The following is a 21,003-nucleotide window of genomic DNA, read 5'->3' on the forward strand; positions in this document are numbered from 1 at the left end:
TGATATTTGTATATTTAATGTGCTAATTGTTTTTATTAAATAAGCATGTGTTTTTCTATATAGAAATGTTTTTTATTTAGTTGTTTCTATGAACCTGATACTATAAAAAATTAGAGAATAGAGACATTTTTAAATCATTTTTCAACAGATTATGCTTGGATTAACAAGTCACGAGGCACATTTCTCTCTTTTAAGAGAAGAGGTTCGGTTTGGTGGCAAAAAGACACAAAGGTAAATCATATTGCATATATGTTAGAAGAAAGAACAGCAGTTAAATTAAGAATAGTAATCATCTAACAGAAAAATTATCTGTAAAGATTTTCTCCCATTCCATGGTTGCCTTTTTACTCTGCTGAAATTTGATGCACAAAATTTGTTTTTTAATTATGACAATGTCCAGTCTATTTTTTTCTTTTATTGCTGTACTTACAGTATAATATCCAAGAAATTGCCAAATCTAATGTCATAAAGCTTTTCCCAATTTTAGGAGTTTTGTAGTTTTAGCCCATACACTTAGGTCTTTGATCCATGTTATTAATAACCGTATATGGTGTAAGGTAAGGGTCAACTTCATTCTTTTGCATGTGAATATCTAGTTTTCCCAAAACCACTTGTTGAAAAGAGTATCTTTTCCCCCATTGAATGGTCTTTGCACCTTGGTCAAAAATTGTTTGACCATATATGCAAGAGTTTATTTCTGGGCTCTGTATTCTATTCAGTTGATCTTTATGTTTGTCTTTATGCCAGTACCACAGTATTTTGGTTACTGAAGCTTTGTAGTAAGGTTTGAAATCAGAAAGGGTGAGACCTCCAACTTTGTTTTCCTTTTTCAGGGTTATTTTGGCTATTTGGGGTCTCATGAGATTAATAATTTTTAGGATGGATTCTTTTGTTTTTGTGGAAAACATCATTGGGATTTTGATTGGGATGGCATTGAATATGTAGATTCTTTTGGGTACTATTTACAGCTTGATAATAAGTCTTCCAATTCATTAATACAGAATGTTTTTCCATTCATTATGTCTTCTTTAATTTTTTTCAGCTGCCTTTTGTAGTTTTAGTGTATAAGTCTTTTATCAGCTTTTTTTTCTTACTTGTTTTTCCTTTTATTTAAAAAAAAATTAATGTAGTCACCATGCTATACATTAATTACATCTCCAGGACTTACTTATCTTGTAACTGAAAGTTTCCACCTTTAGGCCACCTTCCCCCATTTTGCCCAACGCTTACTCCCCCACCTCTAGGAACCATCTATCTATTCTCTGCATCTGTAAGTTCAGTTTTTTGTCTCTGGTTTTTTTTTTTTCTTCTTTTGCCTCCTTGGTCAAGTTTATTCCTAAGTGTTTTATTCTTTTGGATGGTATTCTAAATGGAATTGTTTCTTAATTTCTTTTTTGGGTTATTTGTTGCTGGTATGTAGAAACACAGCTGATATTTATGTGTTGATCTTGCTTCCTGCAGTTATACTGAATTCATTTTTTGGCTCTAGTAGCTTTTTGTGGATTTTGTGAGATTTTCTGTATATGGAATCATGGCATCTCTAAATAGAGAGATAGTTTTCTTCTTTTTTAATCTGTATACCTCTTATTTCTTTGCTTGCCTAATTGCCCTGGCTAGGACTTCAAGTACAACGCTGCTGAATAGCTATAGTGAAAATGGGCATCTTTGTCTTGTTTCTGATCTTAGGTGGAAAACCTTCAGACTTCTCCCATCAATTATATTAAATGTAGATTTCTCATAAATTCCCTTTTTTATATTAAGGAGGTTCCCTCCTATCCCTACTTGGCTGAGTACTTTTATCATGAAAGGGTATTGAATTTGATAAATGTTTTCTTTGCTAGTTGATTGTATGGTGTTTTTTCCTTTGTTTGTTAATGTGATCTATTACATTGATTTATTTTCTTGTGTTGAGCCGTCCCTTGTATTCCCAGGGTAAATCCACTTGCTCATGGTATCTAATCCTTTTAAAATACTACTGTCAGTTTATATTCTTACTTCTGGTTAAACTTGGAGTATTGGCCAATAGCTAGGAATATAGACCCCTAAACCAAGCCAGGGAAAGGTAAGAGGAAAGAAGTGATGGTGCCTCACCATTGAAGCCTTAGACTGTACTGCAATAGGCAGAAAAGTATAAATACTCACTTATCTGTATGCTTTCTGCTGGTGACCAGACTTAAATGGGCCAGATCCCACTGGTTTCTTATATCTGTTCTATCTTATTTAGGCTTTCTTAATTCTGAGAATCTTTCCACAGAAAGCATAATGCAGACCAATTATTTTGAACTTTATGTTATATCTATTATACTTTTATCTTTACACTACCCTGCAGCTTTCATATAAATTATATGCCTGGATTACAAGAATTAATTATCTTCTAATGATAAGTTTTATTTTAAGCGTTGCTGCATTTTTAAACTTGAACCTTAAAGATACAATTAATTTTGTGTTGATTATCTGACTAATTACAGGGTATGTGCACCAGAAGAAACCACATTTCACCTCCTACACTTGTCTTTAATGAGAGAGTATATTGACTATGAGTTTTCAGTATTAAAAGTAAGTATTAATATAGCTGTGGACCAAAGATGTGTTAGCAGGAATTTCCATATGATTTGATTTTTTTCTCCATTTTGTTGTAGGACAAGATCACTTTTAAATATGATATTGAAAGGATAATAGATGATTGGATTTTGATGGGATTTCTTGTTGGCAATGATTTTATCCCTCATCTACCTCATTTACATATTAATCATGATGCACTGCCTCTTCTTTATGGAACATATATTACCATCCTGCCAGAACTTGGTGGTAAGAAAAGTTTAATATTCATTGGAGGCTACTTTAATTTAGCACTCAGCTAATCCTAAAAATTTCACTCAGTTTATTAGATTATTGCATGCATAACTACAGTAGGGAAAAAATTGGGGGTTTCTTTTGGTCTAAGGCACCAAGCTCTGGGGTTGTAATTATCAGTGGTTCACAAGCAAAGAAAATGACAAGAGTTAAGCAGCCTCATTTATTGATATCTGACTAATCTCTGCCTTTGATTGTTTAAGAAAGCCAGCAGAAGTTGTTTATTTCACTTAGCTCCTTTCATATTAAAGCATAGAAGTTCGTTTTTCTGAATGGATAGGTATCAGAATATTTAATAGGGAAAGATTTTTCAATTGAGAAATTGATAAACAGTGGTGAATGCTGAATCAAACAGACAGCAGAATAGCAGGGCATTAGTTCTTCTCAAGTTAACATATTAAATGAATAATCTGGATAGATTTTAGAACATATGTAATTAACTATTACCAGATGTTGGAAATGTGGTAGGATTATTATGTGAACCTGGAATTTCTTTTATTTTGCTTTAGTTGTTACATATTTTATATTATAACATCAAGTTCATAGACACTAGAGTCAGTTATGTAGCCCAACTCTGAGTGTTTTTTCTTGGTTAGTAGAGTGCCAACATTCAACATTTTGTAAAAAGAATTTTGTAGAATTGTTTAGAAAAAATAGTGTCCGCTTTTAGTACAAATTTAGATTTTGTTCCTTTTAGGTTATATTAATGAAAGTGGGCATCTCAACTTACCTAGATTTGAGAAATACCTTGTGAAACTATCAGATGTAAGTAACTAGATATTTTTATTTTCTTGTCCCAGGGTAGCTATAAATGGTCAGAAGCCAATTACATAATGTCAGAAGAAAAAGTTTTGGTACTTCTACTCCAATTGATCATTCTGTGTAATTTCACCTAAATTTATTTTTATTTGCTTTTTATTTTTAATTTTCAGACTAGTAGATGAGGTCCCCATGTGCATAAAAAAGTAACATTCTTTGATTTCCTATGCCCCAGAAGTGGCTCAGTCATTAAGTGTCTGCCTTCGGCTCAGATCATAATCCCAGGGTCCTGGGATCGAGCCCCACATCGGGCTCCCTGCTCAGCGGGAAGCCTGCTTCTCCCTCTCCCACTCCCCCTGCTTGTGTTCCCTCTCTCACTGTGTCTCTCTCTGTCAAATAAATAAATAAAATCTTTAAAAAAAAAGAAAAAAAGAAAACCCTAGCAGATATATCACAATATACCATTAAAAAAAAAAAAAAACTGTTAAAAGTTTGGTTTGTATTCTCCCAGACATACTTAAATTATTTTTAAATGAATTTAAATATTTTTGTACAGTTTGATCGGGAACACTTCAGTGAAGTTTTTGTGGACCTAAAGTGGTTTGAAAGCAAAGTTGGTAACAAGTACCTCAATGAAGCAGCAGGTGTTGCAGCAGAAGAAGCCAAGAACTACAAGGAAAAGAAAAAATCAAAGGTGTCCATTTTTTTAGGTGTCCTTTCATTTTTTTAGCTGTAAAGGTAAAACTGATATTCCTTGTTCCTCATTTTCCTTCTTATGATTTTTAGGGTTGCCTCATTTCATTTTCATTTCTTATTTTCTCCTATTGAACATTTAAAAATTTTTTTTGGTTTCTTCTCTGTTAAATCCTATCATTTAAATCTGATCTTTAAAAATCAACTTCTTATTTTTACCTTTGAAGAAGAACATCGTGTTTTCTTTGTTCATCCATCCTATTAATAAGTGTAGAAAAACTTCTAAATATAAGAGCCCAGAAAATTAGTTATCTTTTGTAAAATGTGGGTATTTATAGCATTTAATATTGAGACATCAACTAGATCAGTGATTTTTCCCTAGAAGTAATTTATATATAAAATCATATATAAAAAACAGCAATAGGCTAGTTTAAGAGTAAATAATAGCACAATAGCTAATAAATGCTAGGCACTCAATAAATAAATAATAGAATCAGTTAGAATATGCTAATACCCTATAAAACATCACTAATAAGCTCTAAAGAATGTCTTATGTGTGTTAGCTTGGAAAAGAAACCTCTTCTGAAATTTTCCTCAGCCTATTCATAGTTACTGGGTTCTGATAAAATTAAGGAGTTTCCTGCACTCTCCTTGCTATACTGGTTCTATTTAGGTTCAAGGCTAGTAATTCTGCTCCAGGAAGGGTATTTATCCTGATTTTCTCTAGTGTAGTGCTTCTAATTGATTAGATTTTTCTCAGTGAAACTTAGGAGCCGTCAGTTTGCTTTCTACTTTGTTTTTTCTCTTAAGGAAATAGTCTCAGCAACTATTTGGGAATCAGTAATCCCTGGCTCCACGCATCTCAGCCCAGTCCTTAAGCTTCACAAGTCTTCAGGCATATATAGTTACTGTTAAAGACACTGGCAAAGTGAGAGGAACTAGAGGAAGAGCCCCAGCAAAGGAAGTTAGCAGAGGCCGTAGTTTGGATGAACAAAGGGAAATGGGAATAAGGGAGTAAGAAGAACTAATGAGAATCACTGGCAGTAGATAGGCAATCAGAAAATAGAGGAGAGAAAAGTTGAGATCACAAGGAGGGAAAAACAGATGGGCAGGATATGAAGAATGTGATGAGATGTGAGAACTATAGAAAAGCAAATGAGTTGCATGAGAGAAGAATTTAGAAGTGGAGAATAGAAAACAGAGTTATAAGAATGATGGAATCCAGGGCGCCTGGGTGGCTCAGTCGTTAAGCGTCTGCCTTCGGCTCAGGTCATGATCCCAGGGTCCTGGGATCGAGTCCCGCATCGGGCTCCCTGCTCTGCGGGGAGCCTGCTTCTCCCTCTCCCTCTGCCTGCTTCTCTGCCTACTTGTGTTCTCTCTCTATCTCTCTGTCAAATAAATAAATAAAATCTTTAAAAAAAAAAAAAAAAGAATGATGGAATCCAAAGATACAGAAAACATGTAATATTTGTAATCATTGGATTCGATTATAAACAAATAGATTATGTTAACACAATAGGTGAGAATTACCTATTACATATTTTTGAGAGGCCTGAATAATAAAGATTTAGAAAACAAGTGATATAAAACCAAAACATTTACATAGTATTTGAGGATTATTTTTTGAATGAACTTTCACAGTGTTGTCACTTAAGGATCATTCAGTTCTTTTTAGTATTTTTTAAATCTCCCTGTTCAATTATCTTACTTTGAAATATATCTTGCCATTAATTTTATATTGATTTATAATTTTTGTAGGGTCAGGAAAATGCCATTTGTTGGGCTGCTTTAGACAAAAATGGAGAAGAAGTGGTAACTTCTAAGGGTGAGTACAAACTCTGTATTCACTATGTTATATTTTTGACAAGATAATTATTGTATCATTCCTTAGTAAGTACTAATTAATAATATTGGATGGAACAGATTCCTATGTTAGTTTGTAAGCATCTGCTTTGCTATATATTTATCAAAACTGTAGGTGGAAAAACAGAATATTTATAATTTTCAGCCACTATCTTTTGGCTTTTTTTCCAGATAATTTAGAAGATGAAACTGAAGATGATGACCTATTTGAAACTGAGTTTAGACAATATAAAAGAACATATTACATGACGAAGATGGGAGTTGATGTAGTGTCTGAGTACGTTTTTACCAATGCTTTTACTTTAAAATAGAAAAAATTAGATTTTGCAGTTCTTCAAAAAACAGCATAATTTTGATAGTTAAGGTAGCGGGCAAGGAGAATTTTTTGGTTACATAAATTATTGTAGTGTCAATCTTTCAACTGCTGTGGTTTTGGAGAAGGTGATAATTGACATGTGTTATATTCCTTTGGTAAAAAGTTAGCAGGTAGAAAATGGTTAGTTTTTTTTTCCTTCCATTTTCTGGATTCACATCAAACTCATCTCAAAGGCTACCTGGCTTTAAAAAAAAAAAAAAAAAAAGGCTACCTGGCTTAGCCCCAAGTTAATACCTAGCCCAAAAGTTCCTTAAGAACTTGACCTCTAGAATGGTAACTTTCACACTTTTAAACTGCAGCCCACAGTATGAACTACATATGTTTGTATTTTATTTAATTAACAAAATCTTATAAAGTGCTTACCAAGTACCAAGTGCTATTCTAAGCAATTTTAAAATATTGACTGACTTAATTCTCGCAACAGTTCTTTAAGATAAATAAATTACTATTTTACAATAGAAGAAATTAAGGAATAGAGAGGCTTTTTTTTTTTTTTTAGGTAGATTCTTTTTTTCTTTTTTTTAAGATTTTATTTTTAAGTAATCTCTACACCCAATGTGGGGCCCGAACTTACAACCCCAAGGTCAAGAGTCACATGCTTTACCAACTGAGCCAACCAGGATTTGAGAGGCTTAAGTGACTTACCAAGGTGACATAGTCAGTGAGTGGCAGAGCCAGAATTTAAACATAGGCAGTCTGGCTCCAGAGTTAATACTCTCTTTCTCTCTCTTTTTTTTTCTTTTTTAAGTTTATTTATTTTTTTAAGTAATCTCTACACCCAACATGGATATAGAACTCACAACCTCAAGATCAAGAATCACATGCTCTACTGTCAGCTTAGGTGCCCCCAGTTAATACTCTTTCTTTTTTTAAGATTTCATCTATTTGTGAGGGAAAGAGAGAGTGAGCATGTACAAGAAGGGGGAGCAGCAGGCAGGAGGAGAGGCAGGTTCCCTGCTGAGCAAGGAGCCCAATGTGGGACCCAATCCCAGGATTCTGGGATCATGACCTGAGCTGAAGGCAGACGCTTAACTGACTGAGCCTCCCAGGCTTGCCCCCAGTTAATACTCTTAACCACTGGATGAGACTGCTTCTCTCTAAGTGAGATAAGAGTTTCATGAAATGCTATGTACCCTTTTACATACTTAGATATTATACTTAGATATTTTCTATACTGTTCTTATCTTTTTTTTTAATATAATAAAACACTAAATATTAGATCTTTTCTAGAGCCTGCCCAGAGATAGACCCAGGCTTTTAGACATTGCTTTATATACTCTCAGACTGTCTTCTAGTCTAGTCTAGACATAGTATTTCCGGTCTATATTCATACTGACCTCTAGGAACTAGAGGTACAGGAATTCTAGTACAATTCACCAGCTCATTTAAAGCTTTGTCAAGTACCACTAGCATGTAAGACTTCTGAGACTTGAGAAATCTCGTTGTGTCTCTGTCAAATGAATAAATAAAATCTTTAAAAAAACAAATAAAATAGTTATGCTTTTAATCTTTTATTCCTTAATCCTTATATTTCCTTGATTGCAGTTATATAGCACTGTAATACCTGCTTTTGGCAGTACATTCTTAATTTGATAGCTAACAAATCTTGTGTTTTATTTCCCTTCCCTTTTATATATTAAAATATAGACTTATGAAAAATATGATACCATTTGTTTGCCTAACAAATAAGCAAATCTTTTAAAATCGTTATGTTCAATGTTGGTCCAAAAGTGATGGTAGTATTCTTTCTGAATTACTGGTGGAAATATAAATTGGTAAAATTATTTTGGGAAGTGTATATCCAAAAGTCTTTAAAATATTTATCCCTTTGACTCAGTAATTCTAATTATTAATCTGTCTTAAAAATATAAACTGAAACACAGAAGATTCTTATACACAAGGATGTTTATTGCAGAGTTTTTTATAATAGCACAAAATTAGAAATGATCTACATGTCCTCATAATCATGTCCACTTCCCATGTATCATAGTCACCATCTTGCCATAACACTGTCCTCAGAATCTGTAGAACTGCTAAACTGGTACTTATAAAAAGTTCATAACAATTTGGAAAGATACTTATATTATTAAGCACAGATTTCAAAAGCAGGACACAAAATCATGTATACAGTATACTCTAATTAATATTAAACATAAAAAACCAACCAACCTGGGCATAGAAAAAAGACTGAAAAAAAACATACCAATATGTAATAGTGATTGCTGTAGGGTAATAAAAATGCTTTTCTTCATTGTCTAGATTTTCAATAATGAGAAAATATTTTTTAATGAAAAATTAATGTTTCATTTTCAAAAGTACCTCCCAGAAATATTGAGATCTGGAATTTCTAAATGCCATCTCTACTTGAATTTTGGTAACAGCCACTAGCAGGTTTATGGCTACTTTTTGGCTTTAGCCCAAGTCTCGTGTGTGGGTGTGGGTGTGTGGGTGTGTGTATATGTATTTTACCTTAAATGTTTTTTACCTTAAATGATGGTCTTTGAGAAAGAAAGGATTAGAGGGAATATTGTTCAGTGAATATAGCATTTTTCAAAGTGTGTTCTAGCTGCTATAACCAGATTCTGTGATCTTCCTCATTTCCTCCTGTGATTTTTCTCAGGCATCCTCCCAGATAGTTTCCCATCCCTGTCTCCTATCACACCCTGACTATTTAGGACAGTGGTAGTGCCACCTTATCAAAAGCTTCATTGGCCAAATCCTCAAACTTTAAACCACAGGCATAGTACATTGACTGAATAAATATGCACAGTAGGTTTAAGTATTATTCTGATGGGCAGTTTAGGGAAACTATAAGGCAAACCTTTAATCTGACAGTATGGAATTTGTTTTAAATAATATTTTGGAATTTTTCTGATTACAATTTTTAGCTTATTCATTGATTATGTAAAACATATGTGAGGCAGAGTGTATCAGCAGATCATGCTCTAAAGACAAATGGCCTGTCTTCAAAAATTAACATTATAATGAAAATATTCTTTTCTATTTTCAGCGACTTTCTGGCTGATCAAGCTGCATGTTATGTTCAGGCAATACAGTGGATTTTGCACTATTACTATCATGGAGTTCAGTCTTGGAGCTGGTGAGGAATACAAACAAAAATAAAGTTTTGATTTTTTTTTTTTTTAAATAATGGTTCTCCTATAATCTCATTTGGGGTTCTCTTTTCTCTTTATTTCTATTTATGGTGGCATTTTTAAAAAGATACATATAGCCAAGTTTAAATGAAATATAGGTAATCTTTTCTTATATGAAAATACTTTTTAAAGACCTTTGTGTAACAGAGATACTTCCAGCCCTAGCAGATGGCCAATAATGAAAGCGCTTTAAATCTAAGGATTTAAAATTCTCTATTATGATGAATCAACTGTGACAGAGTGTTGATAATTATTGGGTCTGAGTGATGGTTATATAGGGTTGTTCATTACATTCTTTGCTACATTATTGTATGTTTGAAAAAATTTTTCTATCAAGAGTGATTATTAAAGAGGGTGCCTGGGTGGCTCAGTTGGTTAAGCGACTGCCTTCAGCTCAGGTCATGATCCTGGAGTCCCAGGATCGAGTCCCGCATCGGGCTCGCTGCTCGGTGGGGAGTCTGCTTCTCCCTCTGACCCTACCCCCTTTTGTGCTCTCTCTCTTACTCTCTCAAATAAATAAAATAAAATCTTTAAGAAAAAAAAAGAGTGATTATTAAAGAATGGGTTATTTGAATGTTAGACTGGGAAGGGTGAAGAAGAAAGGAGAAAGGAATTATTTGCTTTTCCTTGAAATAGTAATAATTTTCCATTTCTCTCATATTTCCTATTCCAGCAAGTTCCATCTACTTTTCTAAACCATCCACCAGAATAGGAAAATAACAAACCAAAAAATGATACAGGAAAAAGGAGAGACTTTTAAATGATGAGATTGTTTGTTTTGTTTTGATAGCACCTTTGCTAGGCTTTGTTTTAAAGCACCATACAGGAAAACAAACCAGTACAAATTGTGTATATTAATTGATTTCACTTAATTATAATCTTTTAAAAAAATTTTTGCAATAACTACCTAATTCTCAGGGCCTCTCTGAAGAGCATTCTAATGACAAAAATCCTTGATTTGCCATTTCTTAATAGGGTGAGTGTAAACTAATCTTATTATGTATCATGCATTAAGGCCAGGCACTTGAAAAGCATGTTCTCATATAATCCTCACCACTATAAAGTAAGTATTGTTGTCTGACTTTTACAGATGAGGCTCAGTTATCTCTATTACTTTAGAAAGCAATCTTTCTTTCTTTTTTTCTTTCTTTTTTTTTAGAGAGAGAGAGAGAAAACGGGATGGAGGAGCAGAGTGAGAGGGAGAAAGAATCTTAAGCAGGCTTCATGCCCAGCACAGAGCCCAACGGAGGGCTCAATCTCAAAACCCTGAGATCATGACCTGAGCCAAAATCAAGAGTTGGGCGCTTAACCAACTGAGCTACCCAGCCACCCCAGAAAGTAATCTTTCTAAAGGCTTACACCCAAGAAGCAAGTCTAAGCCTATCTGATTCCAAAGTCTATCCATTTTCCATTCTAAATGCTATCTGCCTCCTAAACTTTCTCATCTTTTTGAAATATGTCATAATTGTGGGAAAAAAATATTTATTTTTTAGCATCCTTAGTCAAACATTAAAAACAGTGAAATTATTCAAAAATTGTATGTTTAAAGCTTTGTAAAAAATATTTATACCTGGGGGCGCCTGGGTGGCTCAGGTGGTTAAGCGTCTGCCTTCGGCTCAGGTCATGATCCCAGGGTCCTGGGATCGAGCCCCGCATCAGGTTCCCTGCTCAGCAGAGAGCCTGCTTCTCCCTCTCCCTCTGCCTGTCTCTCTGCCTACTTGTGCTCTCTCTCTCTCTGTCAAATAAACAAATAAAATCTTTAAAAAAAAAAAAATTTATACCTGTAGTTATAGACGGGAAGGCATTAAAAACAAAAATAGTGTGTATGATTGATAAATGGTTTAATCCTATATATACCAATTCAAAGATATAAAAGTTCTTAGAGCTGACTAGTAACAGCCACATGAGCTCAGACTCACTGTTCTCTCTGTGCTCTTGAGAGAGGCTCCAGCTCATGTGTGCTAACTGAAAGTCTTCTGACCACGTCAGTACATATTCTAAGAGTCTACTGATTGGAAGATTCACACTCAATATCTTGGAAGCTAAAAGGACCATTATATTTTATTTAGGTAACATACATATATATACACACACATATATTTTATATAAATACACATATATTTGTGTGTGTTTATATCTATATCCTTCAATTACATGATACATCCCAATTTTGGAAATGTGAAATTATACCTTAAAAATTAAGGAAATACAGGGACGCCTGGGTGGTCCAGTTGGTTAAGCATCTGCCTTTGGCTCAGGTCATGATCCCAGGGTCCTGGGATCGAGATGCGCATTGGGCTCCTTGCTAGGCGGGGAGCCTGCTTCTCCCTCTCCCTCTGCCGCTCCCCCTGCTTGTGCTCTCTCTCTCTCTGTCAAATAAATAAATAAAAGCTTTAAAAAAAAATTAAGGAAATACAACATTTGTTGCCATCACCTAAATATGCTAGTGCTGCTGATTTCTTAAATCAAGTGATAGTACTATGGGTAATCATTTTTTTTTTTCTTTAGAGTTATTGCTGTGTTGCTAAATAAGGAAAAGTATATATTTAATATTGACCTGTTTCATAAAGTTGCCAATTGTTTAAAACTCAGTTTTGTTTTATAGGTATTATCCCTACCATTATGCACCTTTCCTATCTGATATCCGTAACATCAGTACACTCAAAATCCATTTTGAACTAGGAAAACCTTTTAAGCCATTTGAACAGCTTCTTGCTGTACTTCCAGCAGCTAGCAAAAATTTGCTTCCTACATGCTACCAGGTGAGTTTTAAAATTAAATGTTTTTATGTCCTTTTTGATACTTAGGAGCTCCTCATACAAGCCTAGAAGATCTAGATTGTTCTGTGCCCATGCCATACTGGTTATTAAATATTTTTGTATTACCCTGAGAAATATGCTGTTTTACTTATTTAAAAAATGTTATACTATAGTCTTTTGTAGTTCTTTCCTAGAAGACATACTTAGACTTTCTTCATCTATCTCTGTTGTAAAATGTCTAATAAAAACATGTCTTTTTATTGGACCTTTCATCTTTGCTATTAGTGGTGAAGAGATTCTTGGATTTTAGAATTTTTTTCTTTTTAAATTATCTTAGATAATTTAAACTTAGATCTTACATTACTTAACAAAATCAATTGATTAGGACACAAAAGTACAAAAGTAAACAAGGTTAAAAATGGAGGACTATTGGAAGCCTGTGAAATGAAGTCTGAGAACAGAATTTAAATGGGCCTTATAGAGTGATAAGACAATAAAAGATAGAAATGGTAAAGTTGAAATTCAGAGTAAAGATGGTTTTGCTACATAACTAGGTCACTGGAATGGGAAAGTGATGAGTAGCAGTGAAATTAGAAGTCTCATAGCTGAAAATCAAAAATATAGCAAGTACATTGCAGCATTTCTAAGATGTAAAACTTTAGTTTTGCTTTTGCTTAGGAATTTTAAACTGTAACATGAGTAAATATTGTAAATATATTAACAAAAAGTTATATTAGTTCTTATATTTCTATTACTCTTTGATATTTCCATAGCACTTGATGACCAGTGAAGATTCACCAATTATAGAATATTATCCACCTGATTTTAAAACTGACCTAAATGGGAAACAACAGGAATGGGAAGCTGTGGTACTAATACCTTTTATTGATGAGGTCAGTACATGAAATAGTTACATATACGCATATATTCTTTCTTTCTTCCAAGTTTTTGTTTAAATTCCAGTTAGTTAACGTATAGTGTAATATTATTTACAGGTGTAGAATTTGGTGATTCATCACTTATGATACTTGGTGCTCATCACAACACTTGCCCTCCTTAATCCTCATCACCTGTTTAACCCGACACCCTGCCCACCTCCTCTCTAGTAACCATCAGTTTGTTCTCTATGATTAAGAGTCTTTTTCTTGGTTTGTGTTTTCCCCCCTACATTCATTTATTTCTTAAAGTCCTCATATGAGTGAAACCATATGGTATTTGTCTCTCTGATTTATTTCATTGTATATATACACCACATCTTCTTTATCCATTCATCAGTCAATGGACATTGGGCTCTTTCCATAGTTTGGCTATTGGTGGAAATGCTGCTGTAAACATCGTGCATTTATACCTTTGAATTAGTATTTTTATATCCTTTAGGTAAATACCTAAAGGTATTTACTACTGGATCGTAGGGTAGTTCTATTTTTAACTTTAAGGAACCTCCATACTGTTTTCCAGAGTGGCTGCAGCAGTTTGCATTCCCACCAACAGTGTAAGAGTGTTCCCCTTTCTTCACATCCTTGCCAACACCTGTTATTTCCTTTGTTGTTAATTTTAGCCATTCTGACTGGTGTGAGGTGATATCTCATTGTAGTTTTGATTTGTATTTCACTGATGATGAGTGATGTTGAACATCTTTTCATTTATACACATATATTCTTAGAGATTATTTCATGTAAGTTAATGAGCAATGGGTTTTAATCACCATTTATGTTTTATTAATGAGATTTAACTACTCTCTTCTTCATTATGTGCATCAAAACTTCTGGGTATGCTAAGAAAGCCAGAGTGGCTTTACTCACATTAGAAAAATAGACTTCAGGACAAGGAGTATTACCAGAGATCAAGAAGAATATTTCATATTGATTAAAAAATCGAGTAAGGGGGCACCTGGATGGCTCAGTCGTTAAGCATCTGCCTTTGGCTCAGGTAGTGATCCCGGGGTCCTGGGATGGAGTCCCACATCAGGCTCCTTGCTCAGCGGGGAGTCTGGTTCTCCTTCTCCCTCTGCCCCTGCTTGTGTCCCTTCTCTTGCTGTGTCTCTCTCTGTCAAATAAATAAAATATTAAAAAAAAAAATTGAGTCAGTTTGGGGCACCTGGCTGACTCAGTCAGTAGAGCATGTGACTCTTGATCTTGGGGTTATGAGTTCAAGCCCCATATTAGACATAGAGATTACTTAAAAAAAAAAAGTCAAGTCAGTTCATCAAGAAAATATGAAAATCCTGAATGTATATGTACCTTATAACAGAGCTTCAAATACATAAAGCAAAAGCTGTCAGAATTGAAAGGAGAAAAAATTAAAAGGGAAATTCGAAAATATTGTGATCTAAATGATAATAAATACACAACATAATCTGTGTGATGAAGCTAAAGCAGTGCTTAAAGGAATGCTTAAGTTTCTGGATGCTTAAGTTTCTAGATGCTTATACTGAACAAGAAAAGGTCTTACAATAAATTATCTAAGCTTCCTACCACAAGAAGCTAAAAATGCAAGAGAAATTAAACCCTAACTAAGCAGAATAAAGGAAATAATAAAGATAGGAACAGAAATCCATAAAAAATGAACAAACAATAGAAAAAAAATCGATGGAACCAAAAGCTCTGAAAGTAAATTATACCTCAAAAAAAGTGTCCTCTCGGGGGGCGGGGGGGGGGGAACTGACATGATTATGGAGTGGAGGAAACAAGTGTTTATTCACATCTTATTAATTTTTAAACAAGAACACTTGTTACATGTGAAGAGATACTTGCTAGGCACCAGACAGGATTAAGTTGTGGCATAGTCATTATAGCCTGCATGTGTACAAACTTAGTTCCATGTAGATATTGTTGTTCATCCAATTATCACATTAGTTCATTGTGATTGAATTTTAAGGTTGGACACCTCAATGAAATTTTAAATGTTTTCAGCAAAATTGCATTATGATATTACCACTGAAACAAAACTTGTAGCTGGCAGAATTACCGTATTCTTTTATATTTTTTGGAAGCAGAAGCTCAGAATTTACACAAGAAGTTATCTGAAAGTAGGTACGTAAGATGTAAAAAGAAAAATTCCTGTTACAGGATAGTCAGTGAAAGTATATGCTGGTGGAAATTACTAAATAGGAATAGATGATAAAATTTTCAGAACTGAGAAATTGATAGGACCTATTTGTGCCTCATGAAAAATTATTACACAAACTCTGGTGCTAGAAACAGTTTACCCACAGACTTGAGCTGTTTGCCATGTGTACTCTCACCCTTGCCTTCACCCTCACTCTTGCTCTCTAGTGGAGTTGGTTGTCTGAGATGATCTCATTGATATGATTGGTGGTTGGTGTTAGTTGTGAGCTGAGTCCTCTATGTGATCCCTCACCCTCCAGGAGGCTAACTCAGGTTTATTCTCACAGTGATCTTGGGTTCCAGGAAGGTGAGAACAGAAGCTACAGGGCCTCTTGAGCTTTGGAGTTTGCATAGTATCACTTTCACTACATTCTTTTGAATAAAGCAAGTTATAAGACCAACTTGGATTTAAGAAATAGGGAAATAGACCACTTTCTTAACATTTAAAGGAGCTTGCATACGAAGATAGGAGGAATTATTATGGCCGTCTTTGCAAACCATCTACTACAGTCTGACCCCTTTGGCTAAAATTTGCATCCCATTCAAATTCAAGACACACTGACCTCTCCCAAAAATTTCATCTCATTATACATCAGGCTCAAAGCCTAGAATTTCATCTTTAAATCGAGTCTAGATGTGGATTAAACTCCTCAAATGCAGCTCCCCAGGGACAGCTCTCCTGACTCAGAGACCTGTGAATTAAAAAAAAAACAACAACAAAAAAAACACATCTACACTCCCCAACATACCCAAATTTGTATTGGAGAGACAATGACTGGATTACCGCAGTAAGTAGCTCCTATCAGAAAAGGGCAGGAAGAGGATGCACATAACAATCACTGATCCATAACAATTTTGAAATCCCAACTAAGTAACATGCAATGAGTCCCTATATCCAGGGGCACAAATTGTTCCTTGATTAGAGCCTAATTAGAGCTAAATCTGTTCTCTGGGAATGTCTCTGCAGTCTCTCTTCTCCTAGACTTTTGGCCCCCTACTCTGGTTTCTTGATGGCTACCCTCTAAGATGTTGGGTAGAGAAGAAAACAGGATTGGTTAGAAGGACAGGCTGGGCTACAGTGCTTTCTCAACAAAGGCCTTAGCTGACCCCAGAAGTCACTCTAAAGCTGGAATGGCCCATTAAAGTTCTACTAAGTTGCTATAAAGGGCCTGAGACCTTATTCCCTTCATCTGTCAGTCTTGGATGCAGACTTCATTTCAGAAGGGTGCATGACCTTATGTGAGATAACTTTTCATCTAAGGATATTTCCAAGAGATAGCTGAGGGAGGGTTGCAAGCCAGTAGCACTTTCAGCATCTGGGCAAACAAAACCTTCAGTACTAATGGGGGTCAGCACATTACAACATCATTCTACCTTAATGTTATGCTGTCCATCCCTAAAGATGCTAAAGTGTTCAAGATTATAAGATTATAAAGATTCATACATTCACAGAGCCAAGTAACCTAGAAAATTTTATGTATATGTGTGTATATGTATATACATACATTTTTTTTTTTTTTAAAGATTTTATTTATTCAACAGAGAGAGAGATAGTGAGAGCAGGAATGTAACCAGGGGGAGTGGGAGAGGGAGAAGCCAGCTTCCCGGCGAGCAGGGAGCCCAATGTGGGGCTCGATCCCAGGACCCTGGGATTATGACCTGAGCCGAAGGCAGACGCTTAACGACTGAGCCACCCAGGCGCCCCTATATTTTTAAGATTTATTTATTGGAGGGGTGGGGCAGAGGGAGAGAGAGAATTTCAAGCAAACTCCCCATTGAGTGCAGAGCCCGAAACAGGACTCACTCCCACAACCTTGAAATCACGACCTAAGCCAAAATCATGACATGAGCCGGAATCAAGTGTTGGATGCTTAACCGACTGAGCCACCCAGGGGCCCCAGTATATATATATATACATATATTTTTGACAATTTTTTATATTTTGAATATGAAGAAGGATTAGACTCAAATTTTGAATGTGACATTAGAGAAGAAAATAGGATGTAAGTAAATACCACTGTCAGTAAACAGTAATTATGGAAATTCAGTTTATTATTTATTTCCTGAAAATTTGTTATTAATTTTATTGTATTAATATTTACAATATCAATAGTATCTTAGAATCAAGACATTATGGTATAGTATTATCTGTTTTATTCTATAATCTTCTCTAGATTTTGCTACTTCTTTCCTCTTTATACTACTTTTTCTGTAAATGTTTTAAAAAATGGCATAGATAATTATTGGACTAAAAGTCTAGGAGGCCGCTCTGGAAAATAGTTCAGCAGTTTCTTATAAAGTTAAACATAGATTTACTATTCAACCCAGCAGTCACACTCCTGGATATTTATCCTAGAGAAATGAAAATTATGTCCACACAAGAAAACCTATACATGAATGTTCAGAGCAGTATATTTGTAATAACCCCAAACTGGAAAAAATTCAAATTCCCTTTAATGAGTGAGTAGATAAACAAATTGTAGTATATCCATATCGTGGACTATTACTCAGCAATATAAAGAACTATTGATATAAACAACTTGGATGAAAACAATTCAGTTAAGTGAAAAAAGTCAGTGAGTAAAAATGTCAGTCTCAGAGGGTTATATATTATATTGTTTCATTTATATAATCTTGAAATGACGGAATTACTATGATATAAAACATGGAGTTTATCTAAAACTAATGATGTAATGTATGGGGATTAACATAACAATAAAAAAATTTAAAAATAAAAAATAAAAAAAATAAAAATAGATAAAACATGGAGTGGTTGTTAGGGGTTAAAGTTGAGGATAGGGTGTGATTATAAAGGGATAACAAGGAATTTCTTTATGATAATATAACAGTTCTGTATTCCAGTTTTAATGGTGGTTAATATGAATCTATACATTTGATAAAAATTTCATAGCAGTGTATAGACAAAAAATCACATACAAAAACCAGTGAAATCTGAGTAAGTCTATAGTTAATAGTGTTGTACTCATGTCAGTATCCTGGTTTTGGTAATGTACTGATGCTATGTGTAGGATGTTATCATTGGGGAAAGCTGGGTGAAAGGTACATGAGAACACTCTGTACTAATTTTGCAACGTGTGAATCTTCATGTTTTTTGTCACTGTGCATAATGCTATAATAAACTACCTGTGTATTCATGTATTCTTTTTGTTTGTTTATGCAGTCTTAGGTATTGGAGATTTTGTTTTTTTAACATAGATTCCCAAAAGCAGGATTGCTTGGCTAATGGGACTGTATATTTTTACATTTAGTGAATATTCTTTTTCAAAAAGACTAGTCTAATTCACCCAATATTTAGTGCCTACTTCTCTGCCTCTCCAGACCTAGATATTACTGCTTCATTTAATTTTGGCCAATATACTGATGATGGGTGCCATTTTGTTACTCAGATTTGTTTTTCTCTGATCCCTAATTTGAGTAGATTTTTATATGTGTGTTTGCCCTTTGTATTTTCCCTTCTGTAAATTACCTGTTTATATCCTTTCCCCATTTTCCTTTCTTGATTTCTGTCAGTTCTTTGTATGATAGGAGTATTCTTTCCCAGCATGGCATTTGTCTCTTGTTTTGTTGATGAATCTTCTGTCACATACATTTTCTATTATTTAAAAAGGTCTTTTCCTGGGGCGCCTGGGTGGCTCAGTCGATTAATCATCTGCCTTTGGCTCAGGTCATGCAAGCCCTGCGTCAGGCTCCTTGCTCAGCGGGTAGTCTGCTTCTCCCTCTGCCCCTCCCTCTGCTCATGCTCTCTCTTGCTCTTTCTCTCTCTCAAATAAATAAATAAAATCTTTTAAAAAATAAAATTAAAAATTAAAAAAATGTCTTTTCCCTTAAGACTGTTAAGTTTTTTCCGCTCTTACAAGAGTTTATCACTCCAAATTACTGATACTCTCCTAGATTTTCTTTCTAATACTTCCATTGTCTTATTACTCTGATACATGTTTTTGTATATGGTATGAAGTTGGGAAGTGTATGTGCTTCTTTTTCCAGCTGGATAGGTGGTTATGACAACACCATTATTTAAATATTTGAAATACTATGTTTGACATAGATTTAAATTTGTTTTGACCTCTTTATTCTCTTCCTCTGGTCTGTGGGTTTCTTGTGTCAATATTAAAGTGTTTTTATTACAGTAGCTTTATTAAAAGTGGTAGGATCTAGTAAGACAGGTTCCCAGTTTTTGCAGTTCACACATTCTTCCATATGAACACCAACAATTTTGTCCTTTAAAAATTTTTTTTTAATAATTTTGATTCTGACTGGAATTAAATATAATTAAATTAAATTAAAATATATGTAATTAAATTAATTAAATGTATGAGATAATTTGGGGAGGTAAACATTTTCTGTACCATGGCAGAATTTATAAAGTAAGAGATTAATGCTTTATGAGTTATGATAAACTATAATAATTATGGTAAGTTCACATTTAAAATTTGATTCTCTGCTGTTTTTTTTTTTTTTTTTAAGATTGTATTTATTTGAGAGAGAGTGAGCAAGAGAGAGAGCACAAGCTGGGGGGAGAGGCAGAGGGAGAAGCAGACTCTCCACTGAGCAGGTAGCCCAATGCAGGGCTCGACCCCAGGACCCTAAGATCATGACTTGAGCCGAAAGCAGACGCTTGATCGACTGAGCTACCCAGGCGCCACGAGTCTCTGCTGTTCTTATTCACACTTAGTGCCTATTGTTGGAATAATAGGTTCAGAATAATTTGTAGTGGCAAGCAATATTCTAGGGTCCTTTGAAACAGTTTTTCGTGTAATAAAATGGAAAAGAATTCCATTAGTTAAGATTTTTGTTTTTCAAGAACACAAATAATGATTCTGTGTACTGAAGGAAAAGATCTATTCTGGATGTTGAGCTTACAGAAATTTTATACTTTTAACCCTTCTCTTCAATCTTTAAATTCAGAAGCGATTGTTGGAAGCCATGGAAACATGTAACCACTCCCTCAAAAAGGAAGAAAGGAAAAGAAACCAACATAGTGAGTGCCTGATGTGCTGGTATGATAGAGACACAGAGTTCACCTACCCCTCACCATGGCCAGAAAAGTTCCCTGCCATAGAACGTTGTTGCACAAGGTAATGTTATTTGGTAATTTTTCAACAACAGCAAGGAGCTCCCCTTGGGGGGGAAGAGAGGGGAGGGGGAAGCTTTGAGTATCTACTTGGAGAATTAACAAATAATTTTTGATAGTTACAGTCAGTTGATAATGAGTTACATCCAACTTGCCAAAGACCATAGCATCTCCCTCTCACAACTGTAGTTCTCTGCTTTGGTCAGATTCTTCTTCTCTCTCTCTCTTTTCTGTTAAAGTTGGGTTTTTTGTTTGTTTGTTTTTTTAATTTTTCCTCCCTAGTGTATATCTGTATCCTCCCCACCTCAAGAGGATGTATGAATTTTTGTTTCCATTGTCAGTGTCT

General features: G+C 34.6%; 1 protein-coding gene across 3 annotated transcripts in view; it reads left to right on the forward strand.

The window, feature by feature from the left end:
* Positions 1–21,003, forward strand: part of XRN1 (5'-3' exoribonuclease 1) — a 112,319-nt gene that overhangs the window by 17,358 nt on the left and 73,958 nt on the right. For all 3 annotated transcript variants that reach the window (XM_032408542.1, XM_032408545.1, XM_032408543.1), the window contains exons 6-16: positions 149–231; positions 2,469–2,556; positions 2,640–2,808; positions 3,551–3,618; positions 4,169–4,306; positions 6,064–6,130; positions 6,340–6,445; positions 9,555–9,644; positions 12,305–12,461; positions 13,232–13,351; positions 20,492–20,661. In XM_032408542.1, the coding sequence (XP_032264433.1) occupies positions 149–231; positions 2,469–2,556; positions 2,640–2,808; positions 3,551–3,618; positions 4,169–4,306; positions 6,064–6,130; positions 6,340–6,445; positions 9,555–9,644; positions 12,305–12,461; positions 13,232–13,351; positions 20,492–20,661 (1,256 nt within the window). The remainder of the gene's footprint in view (positions 1–148; positions 232–2,468; positions 2,557–2,639; positions 2,809–3,550; positions 3,619–4,168; positions 4,307–6,063; positions 6,131–6,339; positions 6,446–9,554; positions 9,645–12,304; positions 12,462–13,231; positions 13,352–20,491; positions 20,662–21,003) is intronic.

This window comes from Phoca vitulina, unplaced genomic scaffold (assembly GCF_004348235.1).
Source record: "Phoca vitulina isolate PV1807 unplaced genomic scaffold, GSC_HSeal_1.0 scaffold10, whole genome shotgun sequence".
NCBI lineage: Eukaryota > Metazoa > Chordata > Mammalia > Carnivora > Phocidae > Phoca > Phoca vitulina.